This window comes from Schistocerca gregaria, chromosome 11, assembly GCF_023897955.1.
Source record: "Schistocerca gregaria isolate iqSchGreg1 chromosome 11, iqSchGreg1.2, whole genome shotgun sequence".
NCBI classification, from domain to species: Eukaryota; Metazoa; Arthropoda; class Insecta; order Orthoptera; family Acrididae; genus Schistocerca; species Schistocerca gregaria.
The window spans coordinates 27,230,450-27,252,483 of NC_064930.1; the positions used below are offsets into that span (position 1 = coordinate 27,230,450).

The 22,034-nt window shown below is 41.9% G+C and overlaps 1 protein-coding gene across 5 annotated transcripts in view; it reads right to left on the reverse strand.

Annotated features, from left to right (window-relative positions):
- The window catches only part of LOC126295501 (uncharacterized), a 305,004-nt gene that overhangs the window by 19,137 nt on the left and 263,833 nt on the right, over positions 1-22,034 (reverse strand). For 4 of the 5 annotated variants that reach the window (XM_049988079.1, XM_049988078.1, XM_049988082.1 and 1 more), the window contains 4 exons: positions 18,908-19,160; positions 17,159-17,460; positions 8,967-9,189; positions 3,576-3,684 (listed from right to left, as the gene is read on the reverse strand). In XM_049988079.1, the coding sequence (XP_049844036.1) occupies positions 3,576-3,684; positions 8,967-9,189; positions 17,159-17,460; positions 18,908-19,160 (887 nt within the window). The remainder of the gene's footprint in view (positions 1-3,575; positions 3,685-8,966; positions 9,190-17,158; positions 17,461-18,907; positions 19,161-22,034) is intronic. The other variant, XM_049988080.1, reaches the window with a different exon arrangement.

The window sequence follows — 22,034 nt, forward strand, 5'->3', positions numbered from 1 at the left end:
GGGGTGCACAGAGTGCAAAACTTAGCGCGCGGAGCTGCTACCTTCGGCAGTGATAACGGACCTCACTCGAACAACGTGCACGGGCACATCAGTCCGTGCCGCTCCACCTCTGTGCCAGAGCAGTGACTGATAAGTAGTGGCATCCGATCTCTCGGTAAACCGTGACCAGACATTATTGGCATGTGGGAGACCTGGAGAACTGGCAGGTCAGGGGCAACAATCTGATACCCTCACGTAGGAGCTGCGTCTAGCAGCCCGGGAGACGTGCGGTCCCGCATTATCTCGTCGGTGGACCTCGGACGTAGTCTGTGGCCAGCAGCCTCTACACGTCAGAAATCTGACCAACTGTGCAAACTAGGGTCGATCCTGTCACGCACTCGACACCGCCCCGTGCAGTCCAGTCGGGTGACGAGCCGTACGGTGAAGGCAACTGGGATCTGGCAACATTCGTTCCCTTTGGAGCTTCTACGCACAGATATATCTATCGTGATACTGTCCGAAAAGATAAAGTGCTGCCACTGCCGTGCCCAGAGTTGTCGTCGAGTGCACTACTGTCGGCACGACTCTCTCCGAGGCCACACTCGGGGAAGTCGCCCAGCTGACAACCTGTGCTGTGTCGAGGCGTGTCCTTCTGCAAATGAACCCATTTCCCGACACTAAATCCAGAGCGTGTCAATACGACCTGGCACGGACGAGCAAACGATACACCTATCCTCTCGACTACTAGTCGTGTGGGGTCTTCGAAATCCTGTACCGGTCAATTCCACATTCGCACAGCGATCTCGGGACTCCGACTGATGTGAGCGTCAATACAGTGTAATGAAAGACTGCTATAATTCTGACACTGTCAAATTACAACAGCTTCTCGTAAATGTTTCTCCTTTTTACAAGAGGCATAATACACTGATGGAGAAAAGAAAATCGTGCCACCAAAATGGCCGTCTGCAGCTGTCTTCGTGCGACCGTGCACTCTCGTGACCAGTGCTGCAAACAATTGGCACTACTCGTATGTGACTGGTGCAAAATCTAAATAGATGTCATCTTTCAGGTGTAAAAACACACATACCAACTTTCGTTTATGTCACACACATCCTACTTGGTGCTGCTATTTTTCTTCCACCGATGTAAGATCTTATCGCAAACTATCAACAGTCAAATGTTACTTTTGAATCAGAAATTGCCTCAGAATCTTCCCTCACATACACGATGTAGATGGGGTTACTCATACACACTTATACAACTGCACTAAAATGATAACTGACTGCATATCCGAGCAAGCGATGCCTATTTGATATTCGTTGCAAGCTGTCTTCACGGTATCACAAATTTATTGGCCATTAGTCCTGCTGGAGAATCCCACAAATCACTCAACAAGAAGAGTGGACAACAGATTCGGGGCACGGTTCACTGGTAATTCTCCAGTAAAACTAATCTGCGACGTCAGTTGTTACGAACTTTGAACTGGTACTTGAGCGAGACTAAACAGGGCACCCTACACGCTGGCTCCACATTTATAGGATTTGAAGATCAGTGCCTGATCATGAGTTTTCTTATCCCGTATGACGCAATGATCAAAATAATCAGAATATTCTGAGAACTGTTTAAAATGAAACATTTCTTACCTACTAACATACTCAGCAGTAGCTGACTGCAAGTATAACGGGTATTTAACAGCGACGTCTCCAGTTCAAATCCCATAAGTAAGAATAATTTTTTTTTACTTTTATTTAAATTATATCTTTATCAAAATTAATTTCCAAATACTGAAACATATTTTTAGTAAACATAACATCTTTATATTTTTAATAAAAATAACATCTTTTTATTTTTAATTAGTCGTTGCACGAAAATAAATTAAAATTTGACCCAAACATGTTAAACCTATTGATAAATGGGAAAAATACTACATACATCAATAATACTGTTTAATTTCCATAAATAAAATGTGTATTTTATTTTCTATTTGAGGTTTTTCATTATTGCAGAGAATTTTTTATTATTTGTGAATACTGTTATTTTGATGCAATTAATCATTAAAGATATAAATATGTTACTTTTATGAACAAATTCATGGTTCACTATTTGTTAATAAATATGGATTTTAAACAAGAGTGAAAAAACTGTCACTCCCAACAAGATTCAAAATAGAAATTTTATGGTTGCCAGACTTTCACATTGTTGATGAGTGTTTGCATAATAGCTGTTTACAAGTATTTCATTCTTTACAGCTCCTGGAAAATTTCTAATCTTCGAAGATGATTTTTTTAGAGTTTGAGAGCTGCACTATAATGCTTTAGCATAGCTGCCGATATTGAGAAGAGCCTGTCAGTAATCGTGTGGCAAATACGTAAGGAGTTCTGGGTTAATTTTAAAAATTATAAGCCTGATGTAGACTTTGTATAACACAGAATATGAATCTTCATTGGTGCCTCTCGAGCAATAATCCTGTGAACTGTTTGCAGACTGAATCTGATCCTTGGTGGAATTATTATGACCCACCTGGAGAGAGATGTTTCAGTTTATTGATCACCAAAGCATTCAGGGCTGCTATATTGATATTAGATCAAAATGTGGTATTGTTTTTCCTAACAATACTAAAAGCTCTCTCAGGGGCTGTGAGGAACAAGCAGTAATGCAAGCATCAGTCAACTGTGGACAGCACAAGATCATGAAGGAAATCCTAGCATAGGGGTTGAAACATCAATCGTATAGAAGAAATAAGAGCAGCCTAACAACCCAGGACATCTTATCTTCAATGCAAGCATAAGCTTGTGCTGTGATGAACACTTTTTTTAATGCCTGTTGCATCACACGTAGCAAATATTTTGCACCAAGCAATATCAGCTCTTCTTCTTCTACTGTTCAAAAGTCATCAAACTGGTACCTTGAAAATTCCAAATTTAATGTTTTTTCCCCCTTCCATATTCACTCAGAACATTCAATTTTACAACTGATGAAAAAAACTTATTCTATTTCCTACAGCCATTACTATAACAGCTTCGGCATTGTACGTATTATTAGGAATGGATAAATAGGTGAATGTGTATCCTGTGACATCACCTGCACAACAGCTTACAGACGAATGCCTCAAAACTCATGACATCACTCTGTTCGAAAGCAGTTTTATTGCTACACTTTAAGCCGACATGTTCAGAATTAAAAAATTTTCGGCAGCACTCTAAGTAACCTATATTACTTAGCTGTGGAGATAGAATCAGTCGTAGACAGGTTTGCTGTATCCTCACAAAGGAAATCATTACAATTTATACAACATTTTAGCAGCATACCATTAGGAAAATGTGAAAACTACATTTTCAGATTTTTTAAAAACATCAAACTATGTAACTATGTAATTTAGGTGGTAAATGTATGGCAATTACGGACGTAATCCATAACAGTTGGCAGCCACAGGTTAGCATAGTTATGTTCAGACAGTGACCCACAAATTCTGTAAGCATGAGAAAAATGAAAGAGGGCCACTCTGCAAGGACCCCTTCTAACAGCTTCATCAAAAATCCAGAGAGAGACACTTTGTGGGCACCAACTAGTGGCCCAGCTCTCTCTCAGCTGCTCACCTCTTGGCGCAGGACGGCGTGCAGAACCTCTTCTTGAATTTTGCCCGTAGGCCGGTCTTGCCACAGTGTTCGCACCGCGACGCGTCCGCCTCCGTCAGCGGCTTCTTGCCTGCAACACGAAGAGAACACCTGCGTAACGGCAGAGCGGGGCAGTGGAGTGCTACAGTAACGCCATTTACCGAATTCCGGGAAACATTCGATTCGGCAGACACAGGAACAATCTGTAACTGACAGCATCAGATTTTGTGTAGCAGTATCCGATACATCGTCTTCGGCGTACTTCTCGGTGCATCGTATCGACTAGTACGTTATCGTATAATTATGACAGCGTTTATTCCTTTCAGATTTATTATTTGTTACCTAATATTATTTGGAATAACTGAAAGCCACCTAAGTATCTGAAAACATAGGAAAAGACAGAATGTTACATACTGTAAAGAAGATACATTAAGTTGCAGACAGGTACAGTTAAAAGACACTTGCATAAAGGTCAACACTCGAGGTATGCTCACTTGTGTGTATCGATGGTGTCTGTCTCTCTTTTTCTGATGAAAGTTGTCACTGAAAGCTGTATGTATCTGTCTTTTAATGGTACTCGTCTGTAACTTTATGTCCCTTATTTGCGGTAATTAGTAATCTTTCTTTTCCTACCCGGAGTTTCCATTGTTTGATCTAAGTATCTGAGTTAGATATACAATGCTCTTGTATACACATCTCCATCCTGTTAAAACAATACTTTCAGAAACTGGAAGATGACAATTCATGTGTCACAGTTTTTGTATGAAATAAGGAAAATTATAGAACAGAGTGTGTTAGAAGGATGCTAAGTAGAAATGAGACCAATTATTATAAAGTAAACAAATCTGCAGCTAATCATTATCTTTAACATGATTTATGAGGTATTTGGTTGTATCAAATAATGTAAGTGCAGAACTGAAACCCGTGTATGTGTTAGCAGCCAAAATAACTAAGTAAACAGAAATTTGCCTATTCAAAAGTAACCAGTAAAAGTTAATAATTAATGCAGTTTTATATAAAAAAGAAACTATAAGAAATCAGTGTCAAACATCTACTGCGTTATGGTAATATTTACTGTTACTCTTAAGTTTATGTGATCCTGTAACTTTTCATCATAACTTTGCGCAAAAATATTAATACTAATAATGAATTTGTCATGAAATATTATTTCATTTTTACATGTGAGTTGGTACCAATGTTCAAGTAAATTAGCTTTAGATAGTTACAGTCAGTGGGTGTCAAGCAAGTCAGTATACAGTTGATTATCAAGTTGTCGTAGCAAATTGAACTGAAAAAAGTACTTAAACGTGTCAATATATCTTTGAAGATTTGGACATTACAGGCTGAAAGTGTCTCATTCCAAAGTTTTGAAAATATGACCTGGGCCTCTTGCAAACGCTAGATGACAAAGGAAGTTCAATGGTAAAGTAATTTGTTATTAATAATTTAATACATTCCTCTTATCATAACGTTAAAGGCGTACTTCGATTACTTTAGTTAATCTGCAGTACTGTTGCAATTGCAGACTGGAGAAGAGATAGACTAAACGGTTACAGAATGTGGTGTTGAAGCAAAATTGGCAAACTTAATTTGTAAAACTCTAACAAATACAACATGTGAAGTGAAATTTACAACAGGAATCTTCAGCTATTTGAACCAAAAATTGCAGTAAGAGAAGGGGATATCATATAAATGTTAGTGTTTAACTGTGTTTCAGAAAAAAAGTAAGAATCTAGAATTTGGAACTGAGAGATGACAAAACTGAATCAATAATTCTATGAAGGAAATTTAAAAGAATCAAAGTAAACCATGTGAGTTTTTGCAGACAATTATGTAAGTACGCAAAATGGAGGAAAATATAGGCAAAATCAATTAGGAAAATACACTGAGTTACAAAGTTCAAATATTTTAGAAAAACCATATAGCAGAATACATCAAAGGAATTCAGAACTGCGAATAAGGACTACGATCAGCTGTAGAATGGAATCACGACAATTAAAATTCGTGCCAGACCGGGACTCGAACCCAGGTTTCCCACATATCGTGATCGGTCGCCTTACCATTCAGCTATCCGTGCCTGACTCACAGCCAGACCCAAATTTCCACATGTGTCAACCATGCATCTACAACCTGTACTGGTACTTCCATTATGTATATAATAGATGTATATAACAGATGTAAGAACTACTAAAATAAAAAGCGCATATTGTTTGACTACAATTATCTAAAACAACATAGAAACATCCAGAAATACAAAACTACAATACTATTCACAGTGGTAAAACGAGAGCAGTTCCCACTTGACTATAAGCAGGACAGAACAGAGATACTACAAAGATAGAAAAATAGTGGGTGCAATATGAACAACAAAGGGTGGAAATGAAAAGTAAGGAAGAAATCTACCAAAATTTACAAAAAATATTGAAAGCAATGATAAAATGAAGACTGACGTTCTGTGGCCATCTGCAGGATGTGCTGGATTATTTACCTACAGCTTGCTTCTGCTGCACAAACATTTCATTTGCTGAATGTGCAGTGCCCCAGAGATAACACCACAAGATGAGAGGAAATGAAAATATGTGGAATAAACCGATACTCTTGTCTTTAGGTCAGAACAATGAGAGATGTATCTAAGGCCAAAACACACTGAACTGAGCTACTTCATCAATATATACACAAGTGGTCTGAAATTCTGTGAAAAGCTTGTAAGTGTCTTGCAGGGTAGGGTGTGCTGACAAATACCGATCGTTAAGAAAAAAAATTGATGCGCTGCTACGTATGCAAGTTAATTAGCATTTACGTCAGCCATTTGAGACATAGCATGTGCAAATTCGAGCACCCCCCCCCCCCCCCCCCCCCCAGATACAATTAGCATCAGTTGTTCTCACAGAGTAGAAGACCGTACACGAGACTGCTCGACCTTTGGCTCGGGTTTGAGCATTACTACTGTCCCATGTCCAGTTTGTGAGCCGCTACCTTGTACACTTTTGGAAAAGGAAATGAAGAACACATTTGCTGACGGCATCACTGTCGGCGCATTTGAATTTCTGTGTGCAGCAGCCTGATTGGCTAACTCCAATGCTAATTAACTCGAAAACGGCACAATGTGTTCAATTTTTTTTCTTAGCCATTATTTCTCAGTCAAACCTAACCTGCAACACGCTAACAAGCTTTTCACACTGTTTACTGTGCTGACACTCCCCCGCTGACACACACACACACACACACACACACACACACACACACACACACACAAAGAAAAGTAAAATTGCCTACTCTTTCCTACACCCTTCACCTGTCTACCACTTACCTTCCTGCTTTCATTGACACTTTCTCACCCCTCCCCCTTCCCACCCCTCCCCAACCACCACAGTAATCCATGTCTTGCTTATTAACCTATATTTCACATTAAAGTTCTCAGGTTTTCAAACATTGTCCACTGCAGGCACAAATGGTCATTCTTTTCTTCTTATGCAATCCAGTAAATAAGCTGTGGTGCAGGACGGCTTTTTCGTAACTCTCCCCTTTCTCTAAACCTCTCCAGTCCTTTCCTTTCATTCCTTTTCCTTGAACTCTTCTGCTCATTCCGAAAACTTGCACGTTTCCAGATCCATCCGGCTGCCACTTGGTGAGTATATCTTCTATCTCTCCACATTATAAAATATGATACTTTGTGAGATTAAAGGTTGAACTGTTAGCTGTGAACTGCTTGCAGACCTGTTCAGCTTTCATCTGGGCTGTGTCTGCTAGGGATTTACTTTTGATCCTCAACTGGTAGGCTCGAGTCTTCTGTAAGTGAAACAGTTTTTGAGCCGAACTTTAAAATTATAGGAAGATCATTTCCACGCCCGTGACGTAGACGAGCACAGAGTTCTGACCTGAGACCACAACTGTTGAAATGACCCGTGTCCATCTGAGAAGCAGACCTGACAGAGTAGCCCACTGCAATTACATTCGGGCATATAGGATTTTTAGGTCAGTGCTCGCACATCCATTTCCTCAAGCAGCAGTTGATAAAAACTAAAGAAAGGTTTATTTTGAAGATCCCTTTAGCACTGCTAAGTATAAAACGTATCTAACATTTTGGCAGAGCCATCTGCAGCTGAATGCGTACAATTCTCACACTATAATCGCAAAGATGGTCATTAGATCCTCCCTGGTGCAAACAACTTTTTTTTTTTTTTTATTTGACTTCTATGTTCATCACCACATTGAAATCATAATTAACAAATATTAAATCATTACTTTTAAATGGAAATAAATTCTTTTATTTTTAATCACAAATTATATAAAAAAGGAAGTAATTGTAATAAATTTAATTTGGTACAGAAAGTACAAACATATTAAAAACAGTGTTAAAATTACCAAATATGCAGCAACCAGTCGCAAAATCATGTTTTATTTATTTGCTTTTGCAAATCAACTGATTAACAGACATCATTGGTGATTTCAACCAATTTGTGTCCTGAGTAGTAATACTGTCTTAAGCAGTATTGTTAATCAGTTGATTGTTAATCAGTTGAAATCAATTTGCAAAACCAAATAAATAAGACACGACTTTGCGACTGGTTGCTGCATATTTGGTAATTTTATAGTTTACGATCACTGCACGACTTGGGAACAACAGGGAGCCCACCATTCAAAAACAGTGTTCTTGGTATACATAGTTTTCCTTTTGACAGTAATATACTTTGCATGTTTGTACCAATGTTAATGTATTATAAATACTCCCATTTTCATAAAATTGTAGATTAGAAATAAAAACTTGCTGCTTTATTAAAAATGTGAGAGTCATATTTACAATTAACACTTAATTTTGATAAAAATTACAGAATTCAAATCAAAGTACAAACAATTATGACTAGACAGAACCAACCCAGAGATTTCACAACTAGAAGACCAAAGGCTGTGCATTTAGTTACAGGAGACTCCGTAAAACACTTCAGACATTTATACTTAAAAGCACCTGGAAATTTCCTAAGTCGATATTTGCAAGGGGGTCAAAATGCTATAGGAAACTGGTGGCCAGGCACTAACCTCCAATGTGGTAAGTACGAAGGAACTCGATGAAAGCCAGTCTGTGAGTTTCTGCTGTAGGAAAAGAAAAACTGGGCAAGTGCCAGATTAGGGCTTTCATCATTCATCCCTCAGACCGGGCAAATTGAAACTGCAGGAATTGATTCTGAACCTTTTACATCTCAACTAGAGAATTTTGCTCGGGTAGTGAATTTTGGAACGGCAAACTCGGTACAGATCCCTGCGGAACCAACGCGGTACGCACCACCCTCTCCCACTGCGAAGCCTATCCCGCCATTCCCACAACTCAGTATCTCAGACTCGGGCTGCCGAGGCTCGCACGGCAGCCGTACTCACGCTGAGGCTCTCCCGCCAGCCGGTCCGGTGACGCCGCGCGCTGCGCCGGGTTGTCGAGGCCGACCGCAGCGAGGGGGCGCGCCGGCGGGGACGCCGGGGGCCGAGGCGGCCTGCAGCGGCCGTGGCCGTCGTCGTCTTCGTCGTCCTCGCTGCTGTGGGGCGGCGACGGGAAGGGCTCCGACGACTCCTGGATCACAAACCCCTCGATGACGTGCGTCAACACCTGCGGCGCAGACACGGGTGTTCCGTCAGTTCGCCACCCCGAGGAATCGACCGGTATCGATTTTACACGTAATGACATTCATTATATCGTAACAACCGTTACCTTGTACAATTGGCGAGTCTCGGTGCAGTCATTAGGAGAGATAAGAGAAAGTGAAAATATTATCTACAAGTTGTACACAAACCAGACTGCAGTTAGGAGTGAAAGGACACCATAGGCAAGCAGTAGTTGAGAAGAGAGTGAGACGGCATTGTACACTCTTCCTGGTGCTATCCAATGAGCACACCAAGCAAACAATAAAGGAAAAACAGAGGCCAAGGAGCAGAAATTAAACCTCGGAGGTTTCCGATGGTGTGATTATGTCAGAGGCAACAAAGGACTTGGAAGAGTGGTCAAACAGAGCTGATAGTGTCTCGATAAGAGACTGCAAGGAGGATGTGTACGATGGTAAAATGAAGGTAATGAAATTTAGTCTAGTGAAATCAGGTGATGCTGAGGGAATTGGATGAGAAAATGAGACACAAAAATTAGTCATAATTTTATATAACATTTCTGGAGAACAGGGATCTATTATTGTCCTAAAATAATTTAAACACAGGCTTGATTGCAGCTGACAACTTCTTATCGGTTTAACCAGTTACAGTGACTGAGGCCTCTGCAGTGGGTCAGGCAACTTCAGCGTCATCCAGGTGGTGGAAATGCTGACGATGGCCCGGACTTAAAAGGCCAAAACTGGTCAGAAGTTAACATCAGCTGCGATCGAGACTATTTTAAATAATTTTAGGACAAAAATTAGTAGATGGGTTTTTGTTTGAGCAGCAAGGTGGGTGGCACTGGCCAAACTGGAGTGGATATAAACGCCATCTGACAATAGCCAGAAAAGCATTCATGAGAAAGAGGGCATTGTTAACATCAAATATAAATTCGTGTGTTAAAAAGATTTTTCTGAAGCTGTTTTTCTGGAGTGTAGCCTCATATGGAAGTGAAAACTGGATGATAAGCTTTCCATACAATAAGCTCCCAGAAGCTTCTGGGATGTGGTTTTACAGCACAATGCAAAACATGAGATGAATACCAGGTATCAGACGACTGGACATTGCCTGGTCTAGCAAAGGAATTGTCAGTTTGGTAATTTTGGCAAGGGTGGAGGAAGAGAGGGGGGGGGGGGGGGTGTTAGAGGGACACTGATGCTCGGCTAGGGTACATTACTGTCAAAACCAACATCAATCAGTTTTCTTAGTGGAAATAACAACTGAAACAACAATATTACTAGTCTGGCTGTGCATCTGCCATCCAGCCTCTACAATATGAAAATAAAGATAGTCTACATTACAAGCTTAAAATCGTAAAATGTTTGCGAGTCCTAATTTTAAGTAATGTACAGTAAAATTCAAAATATGTAAAAAATATATATGCGATGCGTGGCATGTGGCGAACAAAAAATTGTCACTTTTCGATCTACACACAACATTAGGAATAAAAATACAAATGTATAAAAAGCTACATTTTTTGTTTCTGCACTACAGTACCCATCATAAAATGTTACTAAAAAGCATCCAACCTGTTCCAAGTAGGGCAAGCATGGGATGCTGACTAGACACAGAGAAAGATGTCACTAATGGTCGCAAGTTGTTTTGACCTTCACAGTGTCTCACAGAAATGCTTAAATCTGAAGAGTCAGATGCTCGCTAAAGGACATAAAAAGTGATGAAACACTAAAACCTCCTTACATACCATTCTTGTATAAAGCTACTAATACATCTAAGTCTACCACCCATACCATCCACCTTGCCCAGGTCAGACTTATTTGGCAGTTCCACATAAAATCAGAGATACGTGAAAGTTGTGACTGATTTCAGTCGCTGACTAACGATTGTTTCATCAGAGGATAGCAGGCATTCCCATCTACCATCTACTGAAGCCTAGTTTACACAACAAAATTGGTTTGTGCCACTCATTGCATGGAACGAGTTGCGTGCAAATGGTTTCGTATTTGACTCTAGAGACAGCGAAACCAGTATACACTTCAGTTTCATTATTTTGTAGATTTCTGAGTCATGTCGGAGATGAAAATTATGGCAGCTGCACAAGTTGTGATGGAGTTAAAGCTTGTTGCACGGAATTGCTACATAAGAAAAAAGTAAGAAACGTGTTTCAATTTGTGACTGGATGAAGAGAAGACGTCAGATCGGTTGCTCAGCATCCTTGCTGAAATAATTTGTAATGGAAGATCCAAGAAGTTCTTTCAATTATCTTAGAATGTCACCAGAACTGTTCACATTTCTTCTAAATAGAGTTAATTATGCGATAAGGAATGAAATGAAATGTCCTGTGACGAAGGCCTCCTGTCGGGTAGACCGTCCGCCCAGTCTTTCTATTTGATGCCACTTCGGCATTTTTGCGCGTGAATGGGGATGAAATGATTATGATTAGGACAACACAACACCCAGTCCCTGAGCGGAGAAAATCTCTGACCCAGCCAGGAATCGAACCCGGGCCCTTAGGATTGACAGTCCGTCGCTCTGACTGTTCAGCTACCAGAGGCGGATGCGATAAGAAATAAAGATACTATAATGTGTGAAGCACTGTCGCCAGAACTGAAATTACATATCACATTATATGCATTACAATTGAGAACACTTGACAGGCTATATGACATGGTTTTAGTTGCTGATGACACTTTTTCATTCACACCAATAATTATTTACATTAACAGTAATAATTATTAACATTAAAAGAAGTAATTATTCGAAGCAGGCTGCAATAAGAAGAGAACGGTTTGCAAACTACTCTCTTGAAGATAGACCTGTAGAGCAAATGGGGAGAACTGCTGCAAAATTTTAAATAGATGAATACTGAATAAAGAATACAGTTCCTTGATTTGTGTAGCCTTCGCTCCAGTCAACAATATTCCTTACAAAACAATGAAAGGAGACACACACACACACACACACACACACACACACACACACACACACAGAGAGAGAGAGACAAAGACACACACACACACACACACACACACAACTCAAACGATGGGATTTTAGTCTAGTACACGAGAGCACTGCCACAGCTAGAATTACATTTGCTTGTTTGTTTCTTCATTCAGTTGTACATGCGCTCCTAATTCAATAAATTTTTCCCCGCAGCTCAGACGTTTTCAATCTGTCTATGTACTGATCGCATATGAAGGTCTCAGGAGCAAGAGTAAGTTGCTTATTTTTGTAATCAGTGTCACTGAAATCCCGCAAACCTCTACGAAAAGCACAGATATCCAAAAAGTGAACATTATTCTCCATTGCCCACTTCACACACTCTACGGACACACACAACCTCAAAACGCATGCAGCTAGTGTCGCCAAAGTTGGAACGTGCAGGAAGTGTTCAGTTTCACCGACGAGTTGCGCAAGTGCGCAGTGGCCGGTAGCGCAGTTGCCAGCAACCTAGTGTAGTCGTGTAAGCTAGGCTTTACTCGCAATAGATTTTATGCTGACAGTCACTTGCTGGTGGTCAGCAAGCCACTCTGCATTTCATAAGAAGTTACCAACAAATTCGGCACGTGTGAACACTTTCACTGGTGCTTTCGGCTTTATGCACCAGACAGTTTATGTACAAAAAGAGTCTCCTTTATCTTCACCATTATAAAAACCTGTTTGTTCACAAGCAAAATAAAAAATATGCATTTCTTTCGCTACCAGGGGGACTGACTAACCAGCACAGTTGCTATTGTTGTAATTTTGTCCCTTACGAACACAAAAATGACAGCACATGTTTTTCAAATAGCACCCTACATTTTTTTTTTAATTCAGTAATTCACTTACTGTCCACAAGAATTGTTGAAAAACATGTAACAGTGTACAATTTTTGTAAACACGATGTTATTAAAATAAAACATAAAATTTATTTCGACTCTTCTGTACTAATATATAGCTGTCGTGTATTTTCGTTCGTTTGCTGTCAACTGGCACAAGTAAATGCGTTACATTACCCTCGGTACCTGCCCGTGTGTTAGTACACACGAGAGTCACAGTCAGTTTCGTGTTGCATTTTTAATAACATCGTGTTTACAAGAATGGTACACTATGATACATTTTTGGAAGTCTCAAGGAGAGGAAGCGAATCACCGAATAAAAAATTGAAAAAGAAGTTCTGTTGTTTATACAGTAGAAATGCCTTGATGTTTTTTATAGGAAATCTCTTAAACCTTTCTAAATAAAACAAACATTATTAGCATTCCACATCTTTATTCTTCACGTCGACACATTTCCAGTACTCTGCCACTAAAGGGCTCCGAATCGTAGTCTGTAACGTAGCGGTGTACAGTTTGAATACGCATGCTGTAATCGACTTTCTGGAAGCACGGATGCGAAGAGTTCGTCCACACACAGATCACGGTCCTCCAGCATGTCGGTACTGGACCTCACACGAGCACCGTGACACCTGCGACAGTCTGACACTTCGGGTCCACTGTCGACAACTGTCCTACGTACAGTCCCAACTTGGACCCCGTGTCATTTTCATTTGTTTGCTTTTGGGGAAAAGTCACTTGCAGTGGCTGATATAAATGGGATGCCGCGTATACTGAGCAGGATCAGCCTCACCACGTCACCCTGAAGTGAGACCACCACTGCTGCTGACGATGTTTCTCCATAAAGAAACACATACTGGACTCTTTCACTACAGTTTTCAATTTCATATTTGATATTTATATATTTTGTTCACTAACTACCGGTACAGAAGGGACGGCAATCGATTCTCGACAGTGTAATCGGCAAACACGATTGCTGAAAGATCTTTAACGTGTACAGAGAATGGGCGCACGAGCCCCTATGGACACTATTTTGCAGGTGATGCAATTCTGTTGTGGAACTAATGTTTGGATTCTATGATGAAAATTCGATTCCCTGTGAAACGGAGGGTCAGTTACGAGGACCTGTTCGATGGAATGGACAGTACACCGACCACAGTAAAAAGACTGAGGGTAAACCTAAGAAAGAAAAAAGTCGTAAGAGTAGAAGAAGTCAGGTTAGCAAGAACAAGGCATCAAAATTGGAGAACAACGTGTAGAAGATGAAGTCAACGTTTCTGCTACATGAGAAGAAACATAAAGCAAAACGGATAAAGCAAACATGATGAAAGAAGCAGACTAGTATGTGCGAGGCACACATTCCTTGTTAAAAGGAGCCAAATACACTCCTGGAAATGGAAAAAAGAACACATTGACACCGGTGTGTCAGACCCACCATACTTGCTCTGGACACTGCGAGAGGGCTGTACAAGTAATGATCACACGCACGGCACAGCGGGCACACCGGGAACCGCGGTGTTGGCCGTCGAATGGCGCTAGCTGCGCAGCATTTGTGCACCGCCGCCGTCAGTGTCAGCCAGTTTGCTGTGGCATACGGAGCTCCATCGCAGTCTTTAACACTGGTAGCACGCCGCGACAGTGTGGACGTGAACCGTATGTGCAGTTGACGGACTTTGAGCGAGGGCGTATAGTGGGCATGCGGGAGGCCGGGTGGACGTACCGCCGAATTGCTCAACACGTGGGGCGTGAGGTCTCCACAGTACATCGATGTTGTCGCCAGTGGTCGGCGGAAGGTGCACGTGCCCGTCGACCTGGGACTGGACCGCAGCGACGCACGGATGCACGCCAAGACCGTAGGATCCTACGCAGTGCCGTAGGGGACCGCACCGCCACTTCCCAGCAAATTAGGGACACTGTTGCTCCTGGGGTATCGGCGACGACCATTCGCAACCGTCTCCATGAAGCTGGGCTACGGTCCCTCACACCGTTAGGCCGTCTTCCGCTCACGCCCCAACATCGTGCAGCCCGCCTCCAGTGGTGTCGCGACAGGCGTGAATGGAGGGACGAATGGAGACGTGTCGTCTTCAGCGATGAGAGTCGCTTCTGCCTTGGTGCCAATGCTGGTCGTATGCGTGTTTGGCGCCGTGCAGATGAGCGCCACAATCAGGACTGTATACGACCGAGGCACACAGGGCCAACACCCGGCATCATGGTGTGGGGAGCGATTTCCTACACTGGCCGTACACCTCTGGTGATCGTCGAGGGGACACTGAATAGTGCACGGTACATCCAAACCGTCATCGAACCCATCGTTCTACCATTCCTAGACCGGCAAGAGAACTTGCTGTTCCAACAGGACACTGCACGTCTGCATGTATCCCGTGCCACCCAACGTGCTCTAGAAGCTGTAAGTCAACTACCCTGGCCAGCAAGATCTCTGGATCTGTCCTCCATTGAGCATGTTTGGGACTGGATGAAGCGTCATCTCACGCGGTTTGCACGTCCAGCACGAACGCTGGTGCAACTGAGGCGCCAGGTGGAAATGGCATGGCAAGCCGTTCCACAGGACTACATCCAGCATCTCTACGATCGTCTCCATGGGAGAATAGCAGCCTGCATTGCTGCGAAAGGTGGATATACACTGTACTAGTGCCGACATTGTGCGTGCTCTGTTGCCTGTGTCTATGTGCCTGTGGTTCTGTCAGTGTGATCATGTGATGTATCTGACCCCAGGAATGTGTCAATAAAGTTTCCCCTTCCTGGGACAATGAATTCACGGTGTTCTTATTTCAATTTCCAGGAGTGTACATAGTACAAAATTCTGTAGGCCTCAGTTGCACCTGAATAGCTCAGTTGGTAGAGCATTTACCTTTGATAGGCAAAGGTTCTCATTTTAACCCTTTATGAATTGCTGGGACTTCTGAGCCCCACTTAATAACAAAAGGGTATAAAATATTCTGTATTGGTTATACCTAGTTTGGTTCATTGTTGAGAATCCAAGAACTCTTAGTGGTGTATTATCTGTGGTTTCAGAGCAGTTCAAAACTCAGTACTTGCATCATTGGCACCATCTGCTTGCTTCCTTGCTTGTTAGAGGGCTTTTATTCAGTGCCTGGTTTTGAATGTTTACGGTAATAATCTGGTCTCGATACTTCTCCCCAATTTTGTGGTAAGTCTTTTTGTGCTAGTAATAGATTAGAAGCACAAAATATTTAAGTTTTATAAGAAAATTTTCATCTAAATTTTTCTGTACTTGTAACTTCCGTCAGGTCTATAGCTTCATGTTTTTGCATGGCAGGTCATAGTAAGAAAATTGAAGGTAAGTAGATAATGGAATTACTCTAGGAGTCTTTCCCATCTGATATTGATACACCAAATGAGGAAATTAGTGTTCTGAAACAACACATACTCGAACAATTCAAACTCGACAATTTACAGACCGGACAAATAAAAAATCCACAATGTCACATGTCATCATTGAAGAAATTCAATTTGAAGACAGCAGTGATAACAAGAAATATCTAACAACTCTTTTCAGAACAGGTCAGATTTTAGTGCTAACTGTGGAAATGTGAAAACTGCTATTTACAATACACAAGTGTTTCCCACGTAAGGTACTTTGATTTGTCAGTGGGAGAGAGAAACCATCAGTTCCGATAAAAACAGCCCCACAAACTAATTTTTGTCAGTTTGTGTTCCATTACTCTCTAGTCCTTCTTTGGAAAGGAAAAAAATTAAATGGAATAGAAGACCAAAAAAGTTATATTTTTCTGGCTTTTCCTTCTATGAAAGCAATAACATAAAAAAAAACTGAGAACTGTCGATGTAAAAGAACAACATTTTGGGCCATAAACTGTTGAATCCCTGTACGGGCACAGTTTTAATTTGCCATGAAGTTTAAAAGCAGCACACATTCCTCAAGAGTGTGGACACTTATTCTGGATGTGAATAATTCTCACAGCTTTTCACTGTGCTTTTGCAACGTAGAACTGTGAGAAAACTCTAGTCACTATAAAGTACCATACAAATTTAAACTGGAGGGAACAAAATGAAACATTTCATTGTGAGGCAAGAGTAACAACACTGTGCAGCAGTGCCAGTACGCGAGCTGCTTAACCGCCTACGCTAGCACGAAGTATTCCGGCTGCGGCGCCGCACGCAGACCTCTTGCCCGCGACTCCTCTTGAGGGTGGGCAGCGCAGGCGTGGGCGCGGGTGGCGGCGGGGCGATGTTGGCGTTGACGCCGTCCGTCTGCTGTGGCGCGCAGTTGGGGGCTAGGGCGCCGGGCGGAGCGGGCGTCGCCGCCGCCGCGGGGCGAGGGGGGGCAGCCGGCACGGCCGCAGCCTGCGCGTCGTCGCACTCCATCGCCGTCACCGGCTGGATGTCGCGCTCCTGTGCTGGCGGTATTCCGGGAGTCTTTGGCCTCGTGTCCTCCTTCGTGGAAGTGACTCCGGTGGCTGCTAAACCTGCAGCGGCAGTTGTGAACATTTCTTTTTGTATGTTTTTGAGGCAACAGAATTACACGATTTGTTAACCAGTAGCCTAAAACAGGTCATACAGACATAACGAGAAAATAGAACCCAGTTTTTCCTGCGTAATAAAATAATACCGATGAAAATAAATTAACAATAAGCTCAATCTGAGAGAGTAAAAAAGATTCAGAAATAGATAACTTTAAAGCAGAACTGCAGAAAGAGATATTTTTAAAAGGAAAGTATTAAATTTAGAAGGCTTCCTGAGCAAAAGCAGGGAGCGAAGAGGTGCGAACTGATCTTAAGAAACAAAAAAGAAAGACAAGTGGTGAAAAGATGAAACAGTTTTGAGGGGAAGGGAGTAAACGGGTTAATATAAAGGAACTGAAATTGTTGCACAGCCTGTGGTCGGCCAAAACAGAAGTGGGGGTGGGAGGTGGGGGGCAATAACAAAAATTTAGCAGGCACAGATAGAAATAAAAATGTCATACAAATATTGGAGAGACAATAAGATCAAGTCTTACAGTCATCCCTCAACTATTAATTTCATGTATCTGGGCACAGAAGGAACAGTAAAAAATATACATACATAACAGAATGTAGTCAAATCAGATCATTCTGACATAACTGCAACATGAAATGAGACTTTGAGAATGCCTCAAAAATGTGACAAGCCTCACAGTGAGGAAACTGATAGTTCAGCTTCACTTTACTCAATATGTTGCATTAAGCGTGACATTTGTCTACAGAAACTCTTCAAGGTCAGTAATAGTGCAACTTGTGTGTGTCAAATGTCCTTGTAATGCATTAGATTTCATACAATATCAATTAGGGGAGTTTACAGTACCAGTTTTATACAGGAGTAGATGTACTCTATTTTAATGTACTGTACAATACATTTTAACTTGTGTTGTCCTTCTATATTTATTAACCATTTTCTAAAATCATTCGAAGCAGTTTACTGACCAGCAGACAGCAATATTTTTAATGCAAGATTACAAAACTGTACAATTTGAAATTCTGTACATACATAATTCTGTTAAGTGAAATCAGTAATACAAAACCCACGATGACAGAAATGCAGAATTGTAATAGAATTTTTATATAAAACATACAAAATTATGAAACAGAAATTTATGGAAAAGACTGTACAGTGTCAAAATTATTAATCATAATGTAAGTACCTTCATCTCTAATAACCTTTACTGTGATTTCAAAAACATCTTTCACAGTTCACCCTCACCATTTTCCTGAACGATGAGGACAACACAAACCCCCAGTCAGCAGGTGGAGAAAATCCCTAACACAGCTGGGAATCGAACCTGGGACCCCATAATCCAGAGGCAGCGACGCTAACCACAGGTCCGCGAGCAGCGGACAGGTGCGGGCGAGTTCCCACCGAACTGCAGGGGTGCCAGACGGCACACGCACTCTCACTCACCAGAAACGGCAACCGGGTCGTCGACGTCCATGGGCTGCTGGCCGACGGCCGCGTCCGGCTGGACTGCCGCCTGGATGGGCACGTCCGCAGTGGGTGGCCCCACGGTTGCCTGCTGCCGGTCGTCCTCGGCCGCGACTGCGAGGGGGGCGGACACCGGGAGCGGTGCGGCCGGCGCGACGGCGACGGGCAGCGTCTGCGACGGCGTCACCGTTGGCGGAGTGGCGGGCACGGCCAACGTCGGCTGGCTCTGCACCTGCACCGTGTCGGGCAATTCACAGTTTAAAACCTTTCACTGTTGCCGGTGTTCTCAAATTTGTGTACACCGTCACCTTCAGCCAAACACAGGTTTAAAGATCGTAGCTCGGCGTGATGTGTCAGTGCTGTCATTTCGCATGTCAATCCGAACTGTCGACTCCACTTTTCTGTACGAAATTTTGACGACCGATTTGGATTTAGGTAAGGGAAAGGGCCCAAAGGAGCTACATTGACACTACGAATGCTCGCGTAAAGGAGAACTCGCATGAACAGCACTCCACATTCGATGACCTAGATGAGGCTTTTGACGGCGCGGACTGGAAGATACAGTTTGAGAAACTCTGTAAAACGGGTATACACTAGCAAGACTGACAGTTCTGTCCTCTCTCCATATTTATTTGCGTAAAGTCCAATAAAAACAATTAAATGTGGTTCCAAAAGTATCAAAATTAATGGTAAACAAATACACTGTATTCGATTTTGTGACGATACAGTAATCAGAATCAGATTTTCACTCTGCAGCGGAGTGTGCATCGATATGAAACTTCCTGGCAGATTAAAACTGTTTCCGGACCGAGGGTCAAACTCGGGACCTTTGCCTTAGGCGGGCAAGTGCTCTATCATTTCAGTTATCCACGTGACCCACCCCAACAGTTTACTTTCACCAGTACCTCATCATCTCCTACCTTCCAAACTTTTAATAGTGAAGGTCTACGGATACAGTCATATGATTTTTTGAAGTCCACGAAGGATTTTACAAGAGGTTTATTTCGTTTATTGTACTATGCAATGGCTAATTTTAAAGTGATGATCTGTTCTGCATAGCTTCTCCAAAGTCTGAAGCCTCCTTGGTATTCATCTAATTCTTCCTCTTTGACCCCCTTGCAGAGGATTCTGGAGAAAATCTTGTATGTGCAATCTAAGAGAGAGATACCTCTGTAATTATTTTGGTTGCTTCTATCTCCTTTTTGTGGAGTGGGTGGATTATGGCTGTGGTCCAGTGTTCAAGGAACTTTTCTGTTATCCAGCTTTTATACAAAATTATAGTAAGACAAAGGGTGGAGTTGATACAGTCTACCAAATGTGCAATAAATATTCAGTAACTCGAATACAAAAAGACTGACAATGGCTGTATAGCACCCATTGTTGAATGCGGCTGGTATCAATGCGCAGGTGTTATTTTGAGCAAATCAGAAGAATGGGAAACACCCACATCGAGTTTTTCTAAAAAAAACCTTTTCAACTCGTGCAACCACATCATACTGAAATATATGCAGTACCAAATTTGGCAACTGATGTTAGCACGTATGTTTGTAATGAGAGCAACCAGTGAGTTAAAATAGTAGATGTGGATGGGAAAAGAACAGCCCTACAACAATAAGATGTGGCTCTTGTAATGATTACGTGTGCAAAGGTCACTGTGAATCAACAGTTCTCTCTCTCTCCCGAGGTTGAAGACAATTAATTTGCAAGTAAGTTATTCAAGTGTAACAAATTAGAATCTGTAACTATATATGGAACTATTGCTAAGCGTAAGCTTAAATCTTACTTGTAATCACTTTGTAAATTAGTGGAATATATGATAAATCAAAGGCAACTTATCATCACTGTGTTCATAATACGCCACGCGCCTGCTCCTGAAACATTAAAGAGTCCACTGTGCTAGGATTCTTTTTAAAAAAGACTCGTCAGGATACAGTGGAAGTGCATATCCCAAAAAGGAGCTGTGGTGAAAAATAAATGACTTGGGTTTTAAAAAAGATGCCACCTTCATTCATAACCCGGAAACATACAGAACTGACCTCGTAGGCAGCAGGGACAGTGTAGCTGTCCTGTGCCATTGCTATTTCTACACCCTGCCTCAGGTGAATGTGTGGAATGTAGTTCTCCAGTAATCATGCAAATGTAGTTGGTGGTGGGACAGTGACAGAGGAAGGCGCTGCACAGGCAAGACAGGGAGAGAGGTGCGCGTGTACCACACGTGCCGAACATCTGCTGCTTCGATTCCAAACGGCAACAGCTCGAGCATCTGGCAGTAGTGATCGGAATCGTAGATGCCCACGTGAACAATTACTGCATAATGCCTTGTAGACCGATATCGCAATAATTAATTTTCAGCCAACAGGCTGTTTAATTACTAGCAGGGCTCACATCAATAGTTCATATTCATTTTTCAATAATCGTGACCAGGTGTCCTAACCGATATAACCCCAATTAAGATCATCATTAGTACTATGTACTAAGAAAATACTGATTTGAGTAAAGTTTCACAATAATTTTGGAATTTATTTACAAGTATCAGTCAATATGATTTCTAGCTCTTATGTGCATCCCGTTGGAATTGTAATTCTGCCTTTCGTACATGTAAGTCGATTACCAGTGATTATTTTTCCAGTTACACGAATAATTTGACCTAAGATATGTTCTTCATTAATGTCTGTAATGCGACCACATGCCTCAAGTCCTCACTCCTGCACGAGTCTACACACTCATTGCGACTAACTACGGACAGTGTCTACTTTCCTCACCAGCTGTGCCACAGTTCGAAGACCACCAATGGCAGAAAAAAAAAAAAGAGTACACTGCCATGGCTAGAGTGAGCAATACCCTTGTTGGGCTGCACAAGTTTTACACACTTTTGTCACTGTCTGAACAGCCAGCTGTTTACAAATGATGTGGAATGCAGAATAAATGGTTATTTCAACACCAGAACTTATGTTCACCTGCATTATTTGAAAGCAGTGCCCCACTGTTAGCATTTCACCTGCACAATATCACAAAGTATGGAAAATGACTGACAAGGCTGTCAGACATTTTTTGTGGTAACACCAAGATGGCAGGACTGTCGCAGTGAGAGAGAGAGAGAGAGAGA